We start from the raw sequence: 25,461 nt of genomic DNA on the forward strand, positions 1-25,461 counted from the left end.
GGCGGCCCTGCGTGTGTGCCGTGCCGGCAAACACAACACTGCAGACAGTGCAGCGTGTGTAGCCCAGCTGACGCGGGTGGGGGGATAAAAAAATTCATTCAGAGGAGGGGCCCAGCCCCCCCGCCAACCCCCACCTCCCCAGCGACACCACTGATTCAATGTAATCTCCTGTGACAAAACCTCGCTATTATGATACACACTGGCAAGACAGAGGAGAACAGCATGGTGGGCTCTGTCCCTTCTGTAGCTTGTATCAGCATGAAAATGGGCTGAAGCGATACATGGAAGCGTTACACTATTGGGCATCACTTTTACGCCTCTAATTAAAAGAAGTGCCATTTTAAAAAGAGGCTGCAAAAATAAAAGATGAGGAAGGTATCACAGTTATATTCAATTAATGCAATTGACTTGTTTGTCATTTGTACGAGGTATTAATCAAGCTACTGAAGTGGTGCATGTCTTTGGAAAAAGAAGTTATGTAATATGTAGGACCTTGGTCTTTTGTTCTGGACTTGAGGCTTGTAAGAGAGCCAGAGTCCATCAAAGCAGCCACTGGAACCTCTACCACAAGTTGTCTGGTGTTTCCGATGTTATGTTTAATATCCCTGTGACAGAACTCCCAGGGTGGTCACGTTAATGGATGTCACTTTGGGGGCAAACCTTTGCTTACAAGAGTGGGTTAAACAAGTGGCCCACCCCTTGAAGGAGCCTCATTTGGCAGGTCATAGGGCCTACTGGAAAACCTTATGGAAGCCGTGAATCCCAATGGTGGAGCAGAAGGACACAGGAAGCGTTCACTGCACAATCCCAGAGGCTTTTATCACACAGTATCTAGAGCGGTATATGCTTTAAGTCATATCCATGAAATGGGAGGAACTGCCTTTTCCACCAATAGTAGGAACATGTAACAGTTTCCTACGATCCAGAAAAAAAGAGGATGCACGTTTACACCAAGAGAACGAGCTGGTGCTATAGTAGCAGTTGGTCAAGCCATCATTGCCCAGTGGTTTCGAGGTATGGAAGGCCAGGAAGAAGATTAAGAGCAGCTTATATATTGTGAGAGCAAGAGCAAGCTGCAGCCATTTTGTGGCTTGTGCTTAAAGTTCGATTACTCCAGGATCTGTGTCTGCTTCCACCTGTTCCGGACCAAGGATCATTTATCCACAGAATTGTGTAATCATCTTTGGAAAATAGGAACAGCAAAGAGGCATGGCTTCCATGTGTGCTTGCCGAGAGACTTCAGCTCATGAAGAAGTCAGCGTCAATGAGAATCCATATCAAGGCCAGCAACGGCCACTGGTGAGGTTTCGGATTCAGGAGAAACAATCCCATATAAAAGCCTTATAACTTGTCACTTGATACATCCGGAAATTCAAAAATCACCAGCCTTAAAGAGAGCTCAGTCAGGCAGCACAAGTGCATCATGCATCACAGATGCGGCAAGGATAAAGACTTACATATGAACTGATTCAAATAAAGATGAAGTAAAAAAAGAATGATAGCACAATCTAGACAGCTTTTTTCTCTTTCTGTTGTAGCAACTTGAGGCCATCTTTTCCTTGGCCTCCTCAAAATTAAGTAGCATATCCGAACAAAGAAAGTGGTGGGTCTCTCTTCTCTCTTTTTGTGGGAAGTGGTGTGTGGGGTGGAGAGGAACACCAGGGGGGGCTGCTATATATATATATATATATATATATATATATATATATATATATATATATATATATATATATATATATATATATGTGAAGGAAATTTCATTTGAGCCAAGTCACACATTCCACTACACCAACTAGTAGTCATCGCTGGAAGTTCAACTCCAGTTCTGAGCCACAACAGCAAGGAATTGTGGATATGCAAATTAGCTCAAATGTAAACCTTTTTCTCCAGCAAATTGTTTTTGTCAAAGAGGGCGGTGCTACTTTATATATAGATTTATCAACCCAAGACAGACATTTGCAAGGCTGCCAGAACAACCACATACCTGGTTTCACCTTTATTATTGATCATCAGTTCAGTTTAATCCTGACAGCCTTGTGGTTGGATCATTTCACCATGTTTTCACAACACCAAGAAGGTTATGGTGGGATCAAAAAGGCTTAAAAAAACACCCTTTCACCTGAATTGTGAACGTAGGAAAGTCCATTTGATCCAAGTCACTGATTCCACAACGCCACCTAGTAGCCATCGCTGGAAGTTCACCTCCAGTTCTGAGCCACAACGGCAAGGCATTGTGGGCATGCAAATTAGCTGAAAGGCAAACCCTTTTCTCCAGAAAATTGTCTTTGTCTAAAACGGCAGCGTAACTTTATGCATAGCTTAATCAACACAAGAGAGACATTTACACGGCTGCAGGACAACTACATACCTTTTTTCACCCTTATTACGGATCATCAGTGCAGTATAATCTGGACAGCCTTTTGGTTGGAGAATTTGGCTATGTTCGCAAAACACCAAGAAAGTTATGGTGGGATTAAAAAGGTTTGAAAAAAAAGAAAATCGTTCATCTGAAATGTGAAAGTAGGATAGTCCATTTGAGCCAAGTCACACTTCCAGCGATGGCTACTAGGTGGCGTTGTGTAATGTGTGCATCCAGTTATGCAATTGCTAACGCCATGCTTTATTCTTTGTATAGTACCTGTTTCTGAAACAATATATTCAGTACAATAAACAAATGGCATTGCTGTGTCGAAGTTAATGAGAGTCCTTTGTGTGGGATACAATGGCGGACTCCTCAGGCCCTGATTCACAGAACGTTTCCCAATTGGGTGTTGCCATTATAAAGCACTTTGATAATTAGGGCCCCCGCAGTGTCTGTGCCTGGTTATGTCTGCTGACAGGGCACACTTGAGTAGTGTGGACCGGTCCACAAGAATAAGGGCATGATGCACTGATTCTGCATGCTCTTCCCACAGTCTGTATGCCTCGAACCTAGATGTATTATACATGTATTGTTTTTTTTTTAACTGCAATAACTTTAACATACAGACTCGATTCATATCGCACATTCATGGCACTTCTTCAGAGAAGACGTTTACTGGAGAGTCCAGTGTAGGACACAGTCAGCATGCTACCTGCAGTCACACCTCATCCTCGGTCACAAAAGCGCGACAATTGCAGTCAAATGGGACCATGACCTACCTTTTGTTGCCAGGCGGACACAGTTAATTTTGGTTTCCTGTAAAGAAAAGAAGACTTTTAGCCAGACATTCGGCGAGCATGAATACACTGTTACTGACAGCAGTCTTTGCTTTCAATTAGAGTCTGTGGGCCTCATTACACGGATGGCGGTAAGGATTTACCGGTACCGGTAAAATACTGGTACCGGTAAATCCTTACCATCTTACTACGAGGTCCCTTTGCGGGTTGGGGGATTTAACGCCTGCTTTTTGCAGGCGTTAAAAACCAACCCGCAAAGGGAACCAGGGAGCTAATTACGGTACCGCAATTTGCGGTACCGTAATTAGCGCCTTCCCCATTCCCATTATGCCCTATGGGGCAAAAATGGGAATGGGGAAGGGAAATGGTGGAAGGGGGAATTACTGCCCCGCCAACCTTGGAATGGGGCGGTAATTCCCCTTTCCGCCATGGCGGTGCCGGTATTTTACCGGCATGAACCATGGCACTAATAGCACCATGGTTCTCCGCCATCCGTGTAATGAGGCCCTGTGTAATGCTTTCGGTAGAAGGTTTCTCTTTAAATAAGTGCGTGGCCATGCCACTCGAGAGAATATGCATGGTGTATCCAGGGACAGTGAGAGCTACCACACCCAGAAGCGGCACAGCCTCCGCAGTGATGCTGTAAACCCCCACTGTGCAATAATTAACACAACACAACCAATGGAAGAGACATCGTGACCTCAGACAAAAAGAACATTTGAAGTGAATGCTTATCTATTATTTAGTGTTTTATTTCTATCTCCTTTCATCTTATTTTTAATTTCGTGTTATTATTGTTTTCGTTAGTTGGAGCGCCCACGGTATGTGTTACACCTTTCTAATTACTCCATCCAATGTCCTATTTGTTTGGTTGTTTTGATGTCTTAATATGTTTTCCGTTAGTTGACGCCTGATGAAAAGACAGCTGACAAACGGCATGCCTGTCAGTTTCAATCAATGAAAAGACATGTCACCCACGCAGCAGATGTACTTTCCCCACAAGATCCCCTCACACCCAGAGCGCATTATTCAGTCTCCCGCAAACACATGACATGTCATCAAAATCACACCAATGCCCATAAAAAAAGATGCAGTGACCCCTATTAATAAAGTAAGTTTCACATTTATTTAGATATTGTGCGACAACAGAGTGATATTGTGAAGTTCATCAGCAGTAGCTGGAAACCCCTTAGAACTACCTATGCCCAGCAAAGTTTACTGAACTCTTAACAAGTAGTTTACACAAACACAAACGAGCAATGCATCTCATGGAAAGTGATTTTTAATCATTACGGTTCATTAAATGTGTTGCAGTAGTGGATTTTGTAGAGGACACTGTCACTGTGGAAGTATCCTAATTCTCCTGGCCCCTTCCCCGACACTTTACAGGTTATGTTTACTTAGGAATGAGAGAGATGTTTAAGGCCCTTCGAACTGGGCATGGCTAGCAAGGGCTTTTATTGGGATAAGGGCAGTGTTCCAAAGTGCAGCAGCAAAGACCGAAAAGACAAGGCCCCCCTCTAAGCCTTTCCGTGCAAACCTGGGGACTTGCAGTAGCAGTGAAGCAGCAGATCCCAGAGAACAGGAAGGCGCATATGTTTGGAATGTTTCGCTTACAAATTGCAAACCATTATGGTAGACGACTTTGCACCGTGCACAGTGTTTTAGACTGCATTCCCTCCTCGGCAGAAAGTGAGTGATGCTGTCACAGAGCCAGAGAGATGAGATTACATCGCCAAAGTTTCAGTAGTACCTGGGATGCAGCCTTCTGAAAGCGCTCGAGGATACTTAGATGGATTTCAGGGAGAGGCTGATAGGCACTGCTCAAATAATACAAAATATGCAAGCAATTGATATGGATTTTACACGTAAATGGAGACTTCGAGAAAGGGAAAGATGTCCCTAAGAAGATGAAGAGGGTAAAATACCTTCTTCGCTGTTAAATTAACTAGAGGGCCATGGAATGGTTAGAATCTTTCAAGACTCCCAAGTTCTTAAACAGCGCTACCGGACGTGGATTAACAACCAACTCTATTACCAGCAGGTAAAAGTCAGGAACCCAGACCCGAGCCTATCACAAGGATATGTTTTTTGCCAGAGTTCATTTGCAGGTAATTGAATGAACTTCAACCAGGACTGAATGGCAAGGAGGCATTCAGTGAATTTTCTTGTACTGTCCATTTCATCAAACCTCAGTTACAAAATCATATTGGATAAGCTTCGAAAAGGGGCGTGAGGGGGGTATTTAGATCAAAAAATAAAGTTGACAGGGCAGATCCCCGAGGGACTTCACAATTGAAGCGATAGTCGTGACATGAAAAGAAAGTGAAGACAGTACTTGTTGGCATTGTCCCTGAACATCTTTATGTTTTTTTTTATTTGTTTATAGAGTGCTTAAACCCAAAGTCATTAAAACACTGTTACATAAAGGGCAATGACAAGACTATACATACACAAAAACAGAAAACAGTACTCCAGTAAGAATCAAGTTAGACCCCTAATGGGACAATAAGATTAAGCAAAAAAAGAATCTTAAGACAAATGTATTCAGATTTTTTTCTAAAAGACACCAGAATCAGGCCAGTCTGCAAACACAATGGTACTGTGTTCAAAAGGCTGAGGCAGAGGTCTGAAAGGATTCACCAGCAGCGCAATTCCGGTCATCGTGTTTGTGGTTAAGAATTGTGAGCTGGAGGGGAAGTAATGGATAGTAAGACCGTAATCGAGCCGTAAAATAAGAGGGAGCTTCACCAGACGTAAAAGTATGTAAAATAGCCAGGGCTTTAAACTTGACTCTGTGAGCAACTGGCAACCAAAGAAGGTTCTGTAGCATTGGGGAGATTTGAGATCTTCTGACCACATTGGCCACAATCCGGGAAGCTGTGTTCTGTATCAATTGAAGTGTTGCAACTTCATATGCTGGCGTGCCCACAAGCAATGCATTGCCATAGTCCAGTCTGCTCCCAATAATATCCCTGGCTACGGTAGCAGCATTAGAATCAGAAAGGACTGGTCTTAACTGACGGAGCAGACAAAGACGGTAGTGACAAGAACTAACGGTGGCTGAGACCCGGACATTCATATTCATCTCAGTATTTAGATAAATGCCAATGGATTTGGCTTTTCTTAATATAAGGATGGTATATATGTATTGGCATGGTAGGAGTCAACCTTCTGATCCAAAGGTGTTTCACGAAAAGAATCCACAAGTAAAGGTTTAAGCATAGGGGCCATAGCTTGGAGAGTGATTTTACTATTATTGAGGCATAGGGTCTTGGACGTATTGGCCGGAGTGACCTTTGCTTAACTCGGTATGTATAAATCTAAACATATAATAACATGATCTGACCATGGGCAGATATGATATGATATGCCATTTATAACGCGCTTAATACCCAGAGGTTTCTAAGCATGAACCCGGGTATCCAACCTGTGGTGTTCTGTGTTTTCTTTCTTCCAAGGCGAACACGTTGCCCCTGAGGTATCGAAGAAATATTTGAAATGCTGTATTTTTTGGCAACTATCCAGTTGATGGTACGACCCTACTTATGCATGGGGCCTCTGACTAATTGGGACAGTTTAAACTTTGTCAAGAGTAGTTCAACGATCCAAAGCATCCTTGTCATTAGGTTCCAAGTATCCTAAATTAAAATCCCCCAAGAAAATGTTAGTTAAAATATTGGGCATAAAAGGTTCAATTATTTCAATCAGTGAGTATGATCAGGAGGATGATACACGGATAAAATGTTATATGTCAATTTAGGATTTACCTGGAGTTTGCAGCCTGGTATAGGATGAAAATATAAAGAATGCATTTTAAGCCCTTTAGAGAAAATGACAGCAACCCCACCTCCAAACCTGTCTGTTCGGTCGTGATGCAGGATAAGATGGGAATCGGGTACAGCTTATGATAGAGATGGGCCGATAGCCCAAGTTTCTGTGAAGAACATAATGGGCCTCATTACAACCCTGGCGTTGGACCATGGTGCTATTAGCACCATGGTCCATGCCGGATTCCGCCATGGTGGATGGCGGATTTACCGCCCCATTCCAAGGTTGGCGGGGCGGTAAATACCCATTCACCATGGCCCCTTCCCCATTCCCATTTTTGGCCTATAGGGCTCAATGGGAATGGAGAAGACGCTAATTACGGCACCGTAAATTACGGTGCCGTAATTAGCACCAAGGTCCCTTAGCGCGTTGGACTTTAACGCCTGCAAAAAGCAGGCGTTAAAGTGTGAATCGATCGTTAAGGGTTTAACGGCGCCACAACCTTTTACGGCGCCGTTAACCCCTTAACGCCAGGGTTGTAATGAGGCCCACTGTCAATTCCAAGTTCACAAATAAGGTCAGCTACTTCCGTAGAATGTTTCGCAATGTATTGACAAGTGCAGATTTTATAAAAGGGCTGTTCCACATATTGTGATCATTTTTGGGGGAAATAGCGGGAAGACAATCTTCAGCAACATTGCATATAGCAGCCTCCACAATATCAACTATGGGAGCCTCTGAGCCTGCGGACTTGATAACATCCTCTGCAATGACTATGTTAGCGATTACAGCCTACTCAAGTGTGCTATGGCACACAGTACTGAACGTTGCTGATAGGTCCTATTAAGGCCTCTGAACCTCCCTGGTCCGACCACAATTGTATGTAACCTTGGATGGAGGTGGTGAATGCTTCTGTCCCATGTGCAGGGTGGAATCGGTGTTGATGTTGGTCATACATGCTGTTAGCTTAAATGATTGACTGCCATTGTTAGCAAATAACCTTTTTAATCAGCTGGGCCATGCTTGGATGATTAGAAAATGGTCCTAAGTTAGATAATTCAGTAGGGTAAATAAGGTGGATCTTCAAAAAAGGAGTAAATATTGCCGCCTTGAGAACATCGAGCATGAAACCAAATAGGAAACGACCATTCTACGTGAGGTCCACTACATCAGTTTGGATACATGTCCATAGCCACACAGTTGTAAATCATTGGCTTATAGGAAATACTGGAACCCCCAGCTGTCCCTTGAAAGATATGCAGGTTTCAATGGAATTGCATTCAAGTCTGTCAAGTAAACATACTTAACATAATGAAGCAACCCAACATTAAATAAGAACTGAAAGAAAAACAGGGCAGGGGTAAATAACTCACCCCACTCATGTCTGTGGAATCAGGTTTAGGCGGTAGTGAGAAAAAGGGTGCCAGAATGGTTACAATCTTTGCTATTGTGCTGCTGGCACTTGAAGACCAGACACACTGTGACAGACCTCAGTGTAACATAATCACTACCCTTCTGACAGTGGGTGTACTTATACTTCTGCTGGACACTGTCCTCAGCCACCACAGCAGTTGAACAGTGAATTGCCACCTTTCAGGCACGGGAAAATGGGATTGAAATGTGTGCATTCAGAAACTATCTATCAGTGTTCTATTCATGTTTCAATTGAAGAGCTCATTTGGCACTAAGTGAATGTCTTGATAACCTACCGCTGTCTCCTGGCACCCATTATCAGGTTAGTGTTACAATAGAAGGTAGGACAGAATATCAAATGCATCTGGCAACAGTCTGTTAAAACTAAGTTCTTTTTAGCAGCAATGGGATTGCATTTTAAACAGTGCCGCACCAACTGTTTCTTTCTAGCTTGCATGGTGTTGCCATTATTGTTTGGCATACCTGCCAGGAGGAGTGCTCTGGCACCGTATACAATAAAGGACGCACCTGACAGCCTAAGAAAGCTTGTCATGAAAGCGTGTGTCCGTAGTATGCACAGAAAAAAAGTTATGTCCATTTCCACATGTACCTTTCCTTGGAAATATGGAGGAGGGCCATGTATAGAAGTTTTAACGGTAAACTTAGAGTAGACTCAATAAAATCTAGACTCGGGGGTAGTACTGATGCCTTTTATGAAGTGGAGGCTGAATTTTATTAAACATAAACTACATCGCCCAAAAGATGGACATAGTGGAATAACATAATGTCATGTTTGCATTGCCAGTCTCACATTTGATGGTTAAACAGTTTGCTTGCCTGTTTTATCTTTCCAACCACTGGATGAGTAGATGAGATGGATACCTGCAGAAAGGGCTGTGAGTGCTTTCCCTCTACTCGGAACTGTGAAGATGTGGCCCACCTATCGCAGTAAATGCTTTGTTTCTGCTGAGAATCCTTATACCGCGAATGCATTGCGAGGGTTGATTTCCCTGAGCAGAGCTAGGCCATGTCCACTTCACAGGAACTTGCTCAGCAGGGGGTGGGCAGGCTGAGAGGAGACAGGTGGATCTGTGATAGCAAAGTGTGCAGAGCGTACCACAGAGTACTGAGCAGGCAAGTCCCCCGAAACGAAACATTCTGTCATCTTGGAATACACATTCTATCCCCCCCATTCCCCAGCCCCACTCCCCCCGATTTCCTGCAGATCGAACCCTCAGGGAACGGCTGGAAAGCAAGAAATCCGTTTTATTAAGCCTTTGCAACCTGACAGTAGCCATGTAAATGCATCAACCCCCCGTCAGAATGCCGCTGCCTGAGAAGGACAGAAGAGATCCACAATTCTTCAATGGGGGTGGTTCATCTCGGGAGGATAGCTCAGGGTTCCATCCTCGTGTCCGCGCTTAGAAACCTCTCGGTATTAAGCATGTTAGAAATAAATTAGACATTATAATGACCAACAGTCTTGTTTTCTGAGTCCATGGGCATTACCCACAGCCCAGTTTGTTCTGCATATAAACATTCTATTCACAATGAAATTGACCCTGCCTTTCGACTGGAAGCCACATTCAGACCACTGATTGAACAGCCGGATGCAACGGGCTGCATTCAACTCCCAAGTAGCCTACTGCATAAAGAAGCTTGTACTGAACCCTTCACTTTGGTAGCATGAAGAAGTGTCAAATAGCCCGTTTGACACTGTCGAGACTGCTAAAGGGACTAAGAGAGTGCATTCGTGGACTGGCTGCCCCATTGCAAGGAAAACTAAGCCCCCTTATCGGCTGGTCCCTAGAGACTGGTTAGGTCACACTTTCCTACATTATCCAAAGACATTTTTAAAGAAGCCACTTTAATTTTGTCTTTTCAATGTTGTGTCCATTCTTGCCTCAATGCTTTACTCATGCATTATACTGTGAGGAGTGGACAGTCTGTATATGTCCAGCCTGCATGACATGAATACTTTCGGTCGCTGTTTTAATGTTCTAATTAGTTTACAAAGGCTGTCTTTACCGAGAACGAGTATGTTTCAATTAGCCTGTTCTATAGAATGTATTCCCTAACGAGAACGTGTGTGTATCAAATAGCCTGCTCTATAGAATGTATTCCCCTCAGGAGGATCTACAACCACCTTTACAGAGGAGCAATAACCATTTGCATATCAGTATTTGTACCACCCACAAGGGCAGTCCAGCACCAAAATGCAATACCAATCTCTGAGATAGAGTACCAAAAGCAATCCCAGACCTGTGTTGCAGCTGTGCTGGGCATCATCAGTGTGGTGAAGCTGAGTCTCTCTAAAATGAGATAAACAAGGGGTCCACTTCTGGATTACCCTTAAGAATTTAGGATAAAACACCAAGGTTTACCAAATGCGCAAAACACATGGTAGCGTTTGCAATGGGGGCACATCTGGATTACCCTTGTTAATTGACGGTTGCAACTCTCAAATTTTACAACATTTACCAAAGGTTTTTTGAGTTCCTCTACTGAGCACAAACATGGCTGAAATAGGAGACGCCAGGATTAGCTCAAAGTGGCAACCCTGGCATTTGGCCACTTGGCAGCTAAGCACCTGTGGAACAGGCCTGACTTCTGTGGGCCCATATTAAAGTGTCTTGCTGTGTGCTTTTGTCTGTTAAGTGCTGCCTACAAGGCCTATCTGTGAGGACAAGGTTCTCTTCAATGACTCTTTTATTTGTTAACCTCCTAATATTCTTGGAAAGTACTAATTGTCACTTTGTGATGGGCCATCTCATTTTGAAGCAAATTCTTACCTCACTATTTAGTCAATTAACAAAAGGTAAAGTAAATAATTGCAAAACTTCATTGAGCTTTCTGTCTTATTTTTTTTTTTTAAAGGGAAAAAAGAACATATAAAAAACATTTAGCTCTGTGGAACCTCCACATTTTATTCACTGTGTATTGTATTGTAGCTGTCATTTATATAGCGCCTTTTACCATTATTATAGTCACAATGCACTAGTGGTGGAAACACCTTTGGAAACCGAAGTCCAAGGTGTTGATGTCACGTGTAGGATAAGAATGCGTACATACTTTTAGCCAAATAAGGCCTAGCTGGGCTGTCCAGGCTCCGGTAGAAATAAAAAGATGAAGGCCTATTTCAAACAATATCAAAATCTAGTGATTTCATTTTGAAAATTCAACACTGAGCAGTTTACATAAATCTTGAGTTACCTTCTGTCATGGAAGGATATCACATCCAGCCCTGCTACCTTCCCATGTAGTCTGGATAGGGTAGTTGCAGGAAGGTTGCTGCCTAGTGGCGGTATTTGACTTGTTAGCCATTAACACTTTGCATTTGAGTATTTAGAAGACCAACCATATGGCAAAAGCAAACCTACAGTCTCAGATTGCAAAGGGCTGTTCTATGGAAATCCAGGGCTAAATCGAGTTTATATGGGACCACTTTGTGATACTAAGACCGTAGTTGGAATTAAGACCCTCTCAGATCTTCAGGCTGTGCCATGTCAGGTTAGGTACTCTGGCTGTCCTTGGACCCATGGCCATACCACTATGCAAATATGTTCCTTGCGGCCCTCTCTTTAGAGTGGGAACATTTTAAATCAATATTGTATAAGGAAGCCAAATTACGTTAGCAAAAACACCAATATCAGAGGAAACTCTCGGATTCCACCTGAAACACTACAAGAGCTCTGCATATTTTTGCAATATAAGTTTTAATAAAGAAGTTAAGTTAGGTTAGAGCAGTGGACAGTAGCATTCTAAGATTAATATCTTTATTGACCATCAAAAATGTTCTTACTGCAGTTACTTCACATATAGATTACTACCCTGTGACTAAGCAATCTAAGGTGTAGCGATTAGGGCTCTGCAAACCTAGATTTAATCAAAAAGATTGGCAAAAAGCTTCTTGTGCTACTTTGCAAACCAAGCACAAATCGAAAAGAGCAGCACAAAGTTTCTGGTGCTGCTGCGTGAACCTACTACTAATCAATCAAAAAGCTGCAGGAATCTCCTTGTACCACAGCCCAGACCTCGCATGAAACGAAAGCAGCGGCACAAAGTTTCTCTTGCCGCTGCACAAACCAAGCACAAATCGAAAAGAGCAGCACAAAGTTTCTGATGCTGCACGCGAACCTTCTACCAATCAATCAAAAAGCTGCAGGAATCTCCTTGTACCACAGCCCAGACCTCGCATGAAACGAAAGCAGCGGCACAAAGTTTCTCTTGCCGCTGCACAAACCAAGCACAAATCGAAAAGAGCAGCACAAAGTTTCTGATGCTGCACGCGAACCTACGACCAATCAATCAAAAAGCTGCAGGAATCTCCTTGTCCCACAGCCTAGACCTTGCATGAAATGAAAGCAGTGGCACCAAGTTTCTCGTGCCACTGCACAAACCTAGCACAGTTTGAAAAACCTGTGCAAAGTTTCTCGTGCCACTGTTTGTACCTACTATAAATCGAGCATAACATTGTGAAAAAAAAGCAAAGCTTCTCGTGCCGCTGCATGAAACTACCACTGATCGAAAAAAGCCCACCCAAAGTTTCTCCTGCCACTCCATGAAACTGGTATGGATTGAAAACAACCTGCACAGAGTTGTTTGTGTCGGGAATCTAGCAGTGATCAATAAAAGAACCATGCAAAGTTTCTTGTGTCGCTGGTGAAATGATTGCTAATCTAAAAAATGCGCACATTTTCTCATGTTGCTGCTCGAAACTAGAACGGATTGGAAAAAAACGACCTGTGCAAAGTTTCTCGTAGCACGAGATGAAACTAACATGGGAACAAAACACCATGTACTGTGCAAAACTGCATGAAACAGGGTGAAATTTCAGTGGTGGCGGAAAAGTAGAGCTGATTTTGCAGATCGGCGGTGGTGGAATCCAGTGCTGATTCCACACTATTCTATTCTGACTATCCTCGCTCACCCCTTGTAGCAATGTCCCAAATTTCTACTTGACAAATACTTAATTTAGACACTACTCTAAGATATGTCTCTGTATTATGTGAAAGAGTATGAAAGGCTAGGATAATGCCTACGGTTCTAAGAACCACCATAATAGTGATTCGGGAATATTGAAAGATTGCCCACTTAATTATCTGCCAACACACAACTATGGCCCTCATTCCGAGTATGGAGGTAGTCATGGTGCTATTTGCGCCATGACTACCTCCCATACCGGTACCGACTCCGACTTGGTTCAATGGGGACTTACCGGTGTAGTCCGACCTTTGCGGGACCGGTAAGTCTTCATTGAAAAATCCATTCCCATTCCCATTTGAGCCCCCATAGGGCTCAATGGGAATGGGGAAGTAGCTCATAACGGTACTGCAATTTGTGGTACCGTTATTAGCTCTGAAGTCCCTTAACGGGTCCCGTCCATAACGTCTGGTCAGACCAGACATTAAAGGAGGGATCCGCTAAGGGACCTCGGAATAGGGCACAAAGCGTTTACCAGCACCGGTGTCCTTACCGGTGCCGGTAATCCCTTTGCGCCCAACTCATAAAGAGGCCCTATGTGTGGTTCCCTTGTAGAGAGCAAGAACATCCAAAATGTCCATTCTAACCACCCGTTCCTTCTCCATCCTTAACATTTTTCCAAGAGGGATGGAATGTTTGCACTGGCAGGCATCCTCAATCGAAATAGAAAAAAGTCAGATTTCAGAATAGAAAAAAATACCTTTTCGATTTCACCATCAGCATCCTTATTGTGCTATTGTTTCCAGTGCAAGCGGGCCTGCTCTCGTTACAGACAGAAAGGTTCTTTTTTTTACTATTTCTATCTTGAGCGGGCACTCAAGTTTGGAATAGAATATAAACTGCATCCCGTGGGGGACATTATCCTGTCCTCCTCTGCAGGTCTCATGTCTATTTTAAAACCTTACATTTTTTCTGCCATCAATAGATCAATAGATCAAAAACAGTTACCATAACCTCGAAGCACCTTACATTTAAGTGCTTTGACTGTTCCTCAAACTGGTTCAAGCTTGAATATTTAGGACATAGATGCATCCTGCCAATGTAGAGAAATATACGAAAATATATGAAGGCAAAGGTATGATTATTGTTCAGTTTAAAAAGTACATAGACTTGGGGGGGTGGTTCTCAACTTGTCACACTATCAGTTTTAGTGGAGAACACCTAATTGCTTTTTGATGAACCTCATAATCATCTCTTCCCCCCATATCACAGAGCAAGTTATGCACCTTTGTGCAGCGCTTGATCCCACCATCATATAGCTAAAGCAGGCTACTGTCACCAGCTGACAGAAGCATGTCAGTCAAACCACTGTGCATGTAGTTGCCTTAACCTAATGCTAAAGGCCTGTGATGAACAATTCGATAGACACAGAACAAGAAAATACACATCTCGCTTAAAAGGAGTGGAGCAATGTGCACTTACAGCTCCTGTGGGGGAAAAGTCTGGAATTGAACATTGTATGTACTCCCCTAGCAGACTGCTGCATTATAATACTGATTACGTATGCCAACTGCCATGTTTAAAAACTGTTTCTTGCCCGTGCAAGGCAAGGCTTTAGGCTTTACTGTACATGTCCTTGCAATGCAGAGTCTTCGCCTACTGTGTAGGTATGCTTGCCTCAACAGCTCGCGTTTCTGGTGTGCTTCCCTTTTGGCATATGCAAGTGTGTTTTATGCTACCACTTTCTTAGGAAAAGTGGCTGAGATTGTGTGTATACTCAGCTCCACTAAATGTATCACTTTATGCTGTCCTTTCTGATAAGAGAACACAGCTTGTATCAAATACTTGTATGCTGGAGCTGTGTTCCCTGCTTGTAACATTGTTTCATTATGATTCCATGCCTTGTGTCTGGACCTCCCTTTTACCGAAATGCATATGTCCCTTTGGGTATAAGAGAGTGGTGCTTAGAGGGAAGCAGTTTCTCAATTGCGACAAAGTCTCCTACTGTCGATGGTTGTTGTTGTGCTGTTGCTTGTTTTCTGCTATTGAATTGTTCACCAATCCACCAGAATAGTCAGTAGTAATGTTTCCACTCCCAACCATTACACTTTCGATCAAATATTACACTGTGCATACATTTTCAAACACTGTAAAACATACACGTGTGTTTCCTGTGCTAATCTAAAGGACCCCATTCCTATAATGAGAGGAACTGGGAAACCTCCCCCCTCTCACAGCAGGTCAGTCAGAGAGGCTGCCAGGAAGTCAAGAGTCTACTCCCCAACATCAGTGGTTTATATTGAACTAACAATTAATCAATTCTGTCCTCGACCCCTCCCAATCGAAATATCAATTGTATCAAGGTCTCCTTAAGCCATATTTCCTTCCTCCGTGCTTCCCTTCTTACTGCCCCTCCTTTTCCCCCTCCTGTTCTCCCTTAGACACACACGCAATACAACATGTGTAGAGAAGGAGCCTCCGTCCTTATGCAGATACAACAATTCTAGCTACATAAGTGAGACTTCGAGTGTTCATCTCAGGCAGGAAGGACATGGAGGGTGTCCCTACAATCTTCCCTCACCTTCAAGGGATTGTTTGACTGTGAAATTGTGGGTTAATCACCCATCTGACCCCTTATTTCTTGGATAGTGATACAGAAATCTTCCCACACCCAAACAGAAGAGGTATACTGTAAAGAGTGACTCTCACACAGGGTTCTTGACAAAACGGGCCTACATATTCCACACAAGGCCCTTAGGAGGGACCCCCGCAACTGAAGGTGATATATGTAGTTTATCGTTGTGTGTTCTTTCGCATGATTCTGTGGGCCAGGCCAAAGTTTGAATTATTCTAGGCCACTGAATACACTAAACACATAAAGAAATGTAAACCCAAAACATACTCCCTTTCTGCTGTGCTTTCAGGACACAACAAAAGAAACACTCTGCCAATTGTAGCTACTTGCTGTCATTGTTTGACAAAGGATGTGTGTTGTTGTTTTGTATGAGGAAAAATGTATAGTGCTACAAAAAATGAATTAGGGATTACATTGCAATTCAATTGTTTTTGTTTATGAAGATTAGAATGATGGAATGAATGGGTGTTTTTCAATCAGATACGCCGATGCCCGCGTGTATTACTCAAATATTCACACTCACCAGAAATAATGATCACAAGCAAGGGAGTCAAATTGATTGCATCATAGTGAGTACCTGTCGCTTCAATTAATTTTAAATAAGACATGTTAATTTTACCCATGAAAGAGTTGGTCCTGGCACAATTCGAGAAGATGTGTGTGTTTTCCGATTGAGTAGATCTATGAAATGCATGCAAAGAAAATGATGAACATGAACATATATACGCCTGTGAAGGCAGCCCTGCAGAGACAATTAAAAACATACTGGATTAAAAATCTTCCATGTTTCTGTCCTTACAACATTCTCCCATGCACACTCCTCTTTCTTAAAAGTATGCAATTGGTATTGCGTGTCATTGTGTATTCCTGTACATATTGTAAATGCAGGACTACTGTACCAGAAGGGAATATGAAGTGGACATTAAAGCCAGAACTATTTTATTATTTCACCCTTGACAGAACACTTACAATCTCTGCAAACTGTCGTACATATTGCTGTACTTCTTTCAGATTGACAGACCATCTAGAAAAGTCTGTAAGATAGTCAACTGCTTGTAGTTATTGTTTGATTCATGCAAGTGCCTTGATACTGTGTATGGCTAACAAAGGTAATAATTCCCTTACAACAGATGGCCAGTTGAAGCTTCCTTTTTGTGAAGAAACTGGGCCTATCAGAGTTAATTCAAGGCTTTCTTTGTGTTTGCTTTAGCAACTGAGTCGTTCTGCATAGTGCTCACCTTCATGGTAGAAGACTCAATGCGGGTAAGAGCTCTTAATGGGTGTGCAGCTCCTGAATGTGCTTGCGCTTTGTAGCCTAAACATCCAACATCCTGCAGTCAGAGAAGGGGCACCCCTCCCAACACCATGTTTATTTACTTCTGTGTCCGAGATCCATGGAATTCACTGAAATCTGGGAAATTATTTGATTTTATCTAATGTAGTAAAATAAACTCCAGGCATATCCCTGGTGCATATAGGGCTCTGGTGGTTTATTTTTCTCCTGTGCTGTTTCCGTTTGCTCTGATAATGTATTGGACCCCTTTACGTTAGGGACTTTTTTGTTTATTTTGGGGTCCTGGACACAGACAACTTTGTGCCCCTTGACCAAAAAGACTGAAATGACTCCAGAACTATGTGGTCGTGCTCACTTCCATCCATGTTTTGCAATCATAATCCATAACTCGATTTGTTCCGCTGGTAGGGATTGAAATTGGCAAGGGATCCCCCATGAAGTCCTCTGTCTTCATCCATGCTGGAATGAGAATAGGAAAAAGGTGATATTTCAAGGCCAACTTTACCTGTCCCCAATGAGAGTAGTTGCATTCTAGCATTGATAAAGGGCACATTATACAAATAGCCACCACAAGGAAGGTATTAAGGGGCCGATTCATAGAGTTTCATGCAGAAATCATGCAAGGGCCGCACGCCGAAAAGGCCAATGCACAAGCCTGCACGATTAAGTGAATTTGTGGACCACGCGTATGATGTGATATGATAGATTATTTATAACGCGCTTAACACAGAGAGGTTTCTAAGCACTGACCCAGGGATCAAACTTGTGTTGCTTCATGTCGTCTTGCTTCCAAGTTGAATACATTTCCCCTGAGCTATCCTCCCAGAAATATTCATGGAATTGTTCACACAAAGTAACCATATTCGCAAGTCACGACTGGAACGGCCCCAACACACCCACACGCAAAGCAGCAAAGTGCCAGATCAGCTACCTTTGCTCGCTCCCCCGGGTGCAAATACATGCACCATTCAAACAGTGCGTGGGGACCCCGTAAGCAGGCCTGCGACTTTGGGAGCCTGTGTGGGGTCCCCCAGAGCTGTATCTGGCACCCTAACAAGATGCATATGAAAATGTGTAACTCAGCAATAACTTGGGAAATGTGTGTGTGAATCCACGTAAAATGTTCCTGCAGCCCACTACATAACTTATGCGCACCCCTACATTACATCAGAACCCTGATCGAGTACAAAGACCCTGAAATCCGACATGCGATCCCAGCTGCACGCTGTAAATCCTATGCGCAAGTGTACTTACTACAGCCTTCGGGTGGAGGATCTTATGAAGGACTTGGGTGGACATTTTCCGGCAGAGAAGTTGTGCAATCGATTCCATGAATATGTCTCTTGCCATGTAATAGTGGGCCTGCAATGGACTGCCTGCAGGCCGTCCCTTCGAAAGCCCACTTCTTGCAATATATTCCCCATTTCTGGTGTTCGCCCCCTTCCCAGCCCTCTGTGCAGTTCATGCTCTCCCTCTGCTTGAAGTCTCGCGCAAGTCCATTGACAGCTCGCACAGACGTGCCAGGCCGGAGCGAAATCCAAGCAAGTCCACAAAAAGTTCAGCGCATTTGACTCCATGAATAGGCAAACAGAGTTGCACGCGCAGATGGGTGCAAGTAGCCTATTTTCTGTGCAATATATTCAAATCTGCAGTATAGATATGTGTCACAGGTCAGTAGCAGAATGACCATGGTTTATATACCCCAGCATAAGAACAGAACTGGGATTAGCAGAGGCAAAAATGCACATCTGAAGAAGCATGGGCTCAGAAAAAAAGAAAAAAGATTATAAGCCATGAATAATTTAAAGTCGAGCAGCATAGAAAGAGGATACAGAAAAGATTGAACAATGACTGAGGTTAGAAGAGACCTGGGCCTCATTCCGACTTTGGAGGTAACCACGCCACTATTTACGGCATGGCTGCCTCCAAAATCGTTCCGACTCCGCCCTGGTGAATGGAGTAATTACCGGTCCATTCCAAGGTTGGAGGAACCGGTAATTCCCCATTCACCAGGGCCCTTCCCCAGTCCCATTTGAGCCCCCATAGGGCTCAATACGAATGGGGAAGGCGCAAATAACGGTATCGTAAATTACGGTACCGTTATTAGCACTAAAGTTCCTTTGCGGGTCACGTCCTTAACGCCTGCTAAAAGCAGGCGTTAAGGAAGGACCCACAAAGGGAACTCGTAGTAGGGCGGTAAGGGTTTAACGGCACCGTTCCTGTTACTGGTGACCATTAACCCTTACCGCCCTACTCAGAATGAGGCCCCATGTTTTTTTAAGTAGTTTTACCATGAGTGTGCCACCAAATCCATTGCAGAGTAAAATATTCCAGTGAATAATATTATGATAGATGAAGCAATACCATACTCATTTAAGCCATGAGTGTGAATTCTTTGAAGAGCACACTTGAGAACTAAATTATTTTTATGGGCTGACAATTTGTAATTATTAGGGACTGGCAATTTTGACAGGTTAGGCACTATCAGATTAAATTAGTTGCCCAGGATCACACAGTTTGGGCCCAGGCTGAAATGTTGGCATTTGCCCACATTGCTTGAATATTCTTGTCAAACAGCAAGGTGCAACTATTTGTGAATATTTGACTTTTAACAGCTAAAAATAATACTCAAACCTGATTTGGAAAGTACACAAACCACAAAATAAACCAACATGACAATATTTTAAAAATATTGTGTCAAAACATGCTATGCAAAACGGGAGTATTTTCTGCTTTTCTTTCTAAATCATGAATAGAAGTTGACAAGTATAAAAATAACTTATGTGAACATTAAGGATCTCCCCTCGGCTGTCTACTGCATTTTAAAGATTCAGATTCACCCAGCAAAATAAAGATTGTGATATGTTCACCTGCCTTTAACCATTGTTTGACACAGGCTTGCAGATTGTTAATCACAATGTGAAAATTAACATTTGAAATTGTCGGTAAAAGTTTAAATGTTTTGGTCCAATAAGCAAACTTTAAATAAAGCTTGCAAGAGGCCTGTGATGTTTGGGCGACTCTCTCACGTCTTTCTAGGACAGTAATGCACTGGGCTAAAAAATGCCATCAGAATGTGAAAAAACAATCCCTGTCATGCTATCCACCTGCTTTACATTGAGATAAGATGATCTGAACGGTGGTCAGTCAAAAGGCCGAAAACATAATACCGAATGAAAAAAATCTCGAATACAAAATCTCGAAAAAAAAAAATTGAATTATTTATTTATTTATTTATATGTGTTTTTGGGATCAGGTAAGTTAAAAAAAAGGGTTAAAATAAAAAAAAAATAGAAAAAAGGGGGGTTGGGGGGAACCCCCCCATTTTGAGAAAAAAACGTCATTAAAAAAATTCGATATTTTTTTTTTTCGGCCTTTTGTTTTCGAGATTTTTGTTTTCGAGATTTTTTTATTCGGTATTATCACTATAAACCGATCTGAACATCATCAAATTACCATCTGGTTGCAAAGCTGGCATATTGGCTTTCACACTTTGGTGCCACTGCCTTTAATGTTGCTACCGATTCACATTTTTTGATTAGTGCATTATGCACTTAGTCCCTGATTCATGGAATTTTTTGAGTATAAGATGGGGACTTGCATGCCTTACTGTGCACAAATCCCTGTTTGGCGAATGGGGGTTTGTAGGCAGAATGGCAAGCAAATCTCTGTTTTACACACAAATAATTCCATAAATCAGGGCGTTAATTGGGGCATGACACTCTAGGTTTTTCAAGCCTATTTTGGAGTGGGCAAGCACTAGACTGGCATCAAACCTGTGCTATATCACTTGCGTTTTCTGGTGTGAAAGTATTGCATATTAGCACAGTAGGCATAACTATCGCCAACGTGTATACACTCAAATATGTAAACCTTTGAAAGTCCAAAGGCTATTGCTGCCTTGCCAGGATGTTGAACTGTTAGCTCGCATGGGAACACAGATCTTTGTAACAAGTGCTTGATACAATGAGCTATCTTCTGAACAACCCTGTCACTCAACTCATCAACATGGATTTCACATTTAGAAACTGCAAGTGATCAGGATATTCCCCTTGGAAAGGGGAAAACAACACATAGGTTGTGCTATGGTGAACACACACATGTGAGCATAACGTTCCTTACAGGATGCATTGACCAATAGATCTTAGGTATTTTATTTTATTATATTTTATGTATGCACTTATAAAGCGCCGAAGCTGACAGGCATCAGGGCGCATTGACATGAAACAGATTACAACATAAAAAGGTTACGGACAGGCCTAAACTTATCTAAGTATTGTCAACAGCAGCTTGCCCGGCGCCTTCAGAGCACAGTATACAATATTACAGTGTGTTATATGAATTGTCTATCAAAGATATGCACTGTCTACTTTCTACGGGCCGCCAGGTGTGTGCCCAGCCCTGGATTGTAAGTGTGCTTCCTTCTCAGTGGTCCAGTGAAATCATGAACAGCAGCAGCTTCCCGCCCCACGCTCATCCCCTCGACTGTCTGTAATGTCACAGGTTGGGCCCTGGGAAATAAATAGATGGCAGGGGGTGCCTCCCAGACCGTACCCAGCCTGTTCTCTCCTCATCCCAAGTCAAACAAGCACAGCACCAGTAGCCTCCATCCGCTACTTTCCAACACATCGTTTGCATTTGGTTCTAGACTGGGGGCCTTGCTGGTGAACGAAAACAAGCTTTGCTTATACCTCAAGCCCCCTGTCTGTTTACAGTCCCCCTCCCTGTCTGTTTACAGAGAGAGCCATCGGAAATCTCAATGCTGACTTTCAGCAGTGAGACGAGAGTGCACGTCCACTTCAATGGTACCCCGGGATTGCAGTGACAGGCGAACAAGGGTATGTGATTTTAAACATTGCTCTAGGGGCTGACACTGGAGGGTCACTCGTGCTGTGAGAGCAGAATTCTCCATCGCAGAACACGTTTAACCTTTCAGAGCATGCATTCGCAGTTGTGCAAACATCAAGCACTGCAAGTAGCTCCTAGAGGTCGGTGTTCGATGAGGTTTTCTCTCCACGCATTTGAGACGAAATCGTGCAATGTCTAGGGGCCGACATGCAAGGACTTGCTACGATGTGTGGGGGGAGTTGGAAAAGGAGGATTCGTGTGGGGCTGAGGGGGGCAGAGAGGATGCGTGCACTTCTGAAACAACAACACTAGTTGTGCTGTTCACTTGTTCATGTCCCGGTATATCGATTTGCCTCACAAGACTCCCGACACAGCTGCATAGCTCATACAGTGAGTAGCATAGCAGGAGGAGCCAGGCTTCCTCTATGCGCGCCTTGCGCATCCACCTAAATCGCCTGCAGGTGGCGACCACGTCACTATATGTGTCATGTCCTCTTTCTGAACCCCGCTCCCACCCATGCCCAGTGACCACCACTCGCAAAGACCCCGTTGCCCAGGCAGGCTGTCTCATACATTCTGGACCACGCGCCTGTCGTAATAGCCATCCCAGGCAAGAAATCAATGCTGGGCGGCACAGGGTCCATCATTCTTTTCAGAAAGTAATATTCCCATTGATTGCCAACGCGCGTCCATTCAGATTCACGGCGCGGGAGCATCATTCACCCTCCTGCGCTCCAGCTCTGCCGACAGCTGCCAGCTGCTAATTCCTGCGAAGACATGCACAATCTTTCACAGAGGTAGCAGGCAAAAAACATGTTTTTTTTTCCCTCTATCTATCAATTCATGCAGGATTCCATCTGCTTTTCAGCGCTATAATGATAGGGTGACCAGACGTTACGGTTTTCACGGGACAGTCCGAGGAAATCATCCTCTGACCCGGTTTTTGCTGGGACCCGATTTCAGAATCCCAAAATCGGGTCCCAGTGCAACTCATCCTGCGTGAATTAGGGCGTGTAATGCTTTTCACACCCCCATTTCCTCCCACTTCCCCTCCCCGGCACTGTCATCCAATGAGAGGAGTGTGTCTGTGAGCACACCTCCTCACTGCCCCCATCCCCCGCAACAGGACAGCGACATAGAAGTAGGACTACTGTTGTATTTGTATTTACATTAGTCCTACTTCTATGTCTCTGACCTGTCCCATTTATTATTATTTATTTTTTAATCTGGTCATCCTACACAATTACTAACAAAACGCATCAGCAAACCGGGATCAGACTCAGAGCAGGTGGATAGAGGAATCCAGTCGTCACACCTAGCCAAGAAATACCTGGGTACACCACCCTCAGTGCACGTCGCTGCCTCACTCCCGACTGCTGAATGGTCTGCACTGTACCTTCAAAAGCCTGAGAATAAGAGGGGCACATCTGTCCAGTGATAGAAACAGGAATGACACACATTTGCACACAAAAAAACAAACCAAGCGGAACAGAGTCTTCCGTTGTGTAATCTTGGTTGTCATGTGGCAGAGATTTGTTTTGCTGTCTACTCACTGTCAACTCAGTAGAGCACAGTGTGTGACAGTCGTAATGCTTGTGTGATTTGATCTACCATATGGATGATATGCATGCATTAAATAGCTTTACGGGGTGGAGCCAAAATTACGTTGTCTGTTAAATCCACCCCTAGAAGTTTTAAAAACTTGACAACAGTTGTCTCGTCCTAGTGAAATTGCCAGTGTTATATGTTTCTCCCATCTGCTATGGATGGATGTCACATGACCAATCTTCTATCAACAGCTGATTCTACTGCTCTTATAAGCTCCTAATTTAGGTAACGACTATTGCCATTGGAAAGCATCACCACCCTCTGGACAGGGGCAACACTCGATTTGCTCTCTCACATGTCTGCTTTCTGTCCAATATTTTAACAAATTGAAGCCAAAATACCAAAGCACAGTGATTGGCAAAATACCACTCGCAATGGTTCCATGCCAACTCTTAAGTGTCTCCTTTAATGCCGCCCCATCACGTCACAGATGACAGCACAGGTGATATAGGGTACTGTGGAGATCCTCATCGATGACGTCAGTGGCCCTACCAGAAAGGTTTCCCAGCCGATTGGGGAAAATTCGCCCCACTGCCAGTGTAGAGATGTCTTATTGGAGTTAATTGCACAGGGAAAGTCTGCATGTGTGTGGTGGATTACACGGGTGAATAGAAATTGAGGTCTCGATTCAAACAACATGTCTTTGCCTTGTAGATACTAGGAGCACACGCAAGTGGAGCAACTCACACTGACAATGCTTCGCTGATGAATCAATCTTCAAACACCCAAACTAATCACACTCTTGTGTTTTTGGGGGGTTTCAGCTTGATGACAGGAGTAGGCTGAAAACATTGCTCCCACTCACCCTCTTATTTCCAAACACCTGCTTGCATTGCTGTGTTAACGATAGAAATGCTTATGCTTTGCATAATCGTGTCTATATCATTCTTACCATGTGCACAACTGCCGCAGCATTGTCAGTGACAAGCCATTTAACTCCAGTAAAGGAATGGCTTGCCCAAAGACCACATGGGTGCAGAACTAACTCCGCCCATCACCCTGTGGGTGTTGGTTAGTCTACACATATGTCATGTTGGTGTCCCGGCTAAGACTTACATATAGTTACAGTGGCTCATAACCAGACCGTCTTTTCCAGAATTAAGGGATTTGTGTGCAGGACAGGATGGACATACGTGGTGACGAGCACTTTCCTCGCCAAATGCCAAATCCATTATGATTAGGGGCCTCAGATCAACATGTGATGTCATTACGTGTGCCAATATCTGATATTATCAACAGCGTTAAAGTTGAGCTAAATATGACGTCCTTTAATTGTGACAATGTCCACATTTTGTGCGGCAGGGTAAGCTGTATGTTTCCAGGATTGATTTAAAGGCACCTCTGAATAAGGATGATTTGCATGAATATGGATGTATGTTTTATTTTAGGGGTTAAAGAAGAGCATACTTTCATAACACATGCGCCGGCCCTTGCAGCTGAAGGGAATGCCATCCCTGGTGGCTCCCCGCTTGGGAAAGGACGCCCGCAAAGGCGATCTTGCTGACTCCACGGCTATTCGCAACCAAAAGTCCAACCTCAGCAGCGCGTGTGTCAGAGGATGCTGAGGAATCATTCATTTCCTCCTTGCCACACCTGCCGGGAAACAGACCTGCTAGAGGTGGAAACCTAAATCACTTTATCTCTCTGCTACTGAGGCAGGAGCTGGAGAACACCCTAGTGTGGGAGTCCCAAGAATAGTCCCTTTCTTCAATGGCAGAGAGGAGCCCTCCCTTCCCCTCCCACCATCTAAATACGCAAAAGCCGAGCCAGCTTACTTCACATTTCTGACATCTACAACATGTGTTTATTT

At 43.5% G+C, this 25,461-nt stretch overlaps 1 protein-coding gene across 19 annotated transcripts in view; it reads right to left on the bottom strand.

Annotated features, from left to right (window-relative positions):
• PTPRT (protein tyrosine phosphatase receptor type T) overlaps positions 1–25,461 on the bottom strand; it is a 2,174,878-nt gene that overhangs the window by 460,832 nt on the left and 1,688,585 nt on the right. For all 19 annotated transcript variants that reach the window (XM_069652359.1, XM_069652348.1, XM_069652364.1 and 16 more), the window contains one exon: positions 3,142–3,178. In XM_069652359.1, coding sequence (XP_069508460.1) covers positions 3,142–3,178 — 37 coding nt within the window. The remainder of the gene's footprint in view (positions 1–3,141; positions 3,179–25,461) is intronic.

This window comes from Ambystoma mexicanum, chromosome 3p (genome assembly GCF_040938575.1).
Source record: "Ambystoma mexicanum isolate Mex_15411 chromosome 3p, UKY_AmexF1_1, whole genome shotgun sequence".
Lineage (NCBI taxonomy): Eukaryota > Metazoa > Chordata > Amphibia > Caudata > Ambystomatidae > Ambystoma > Ambystoma mexicanum.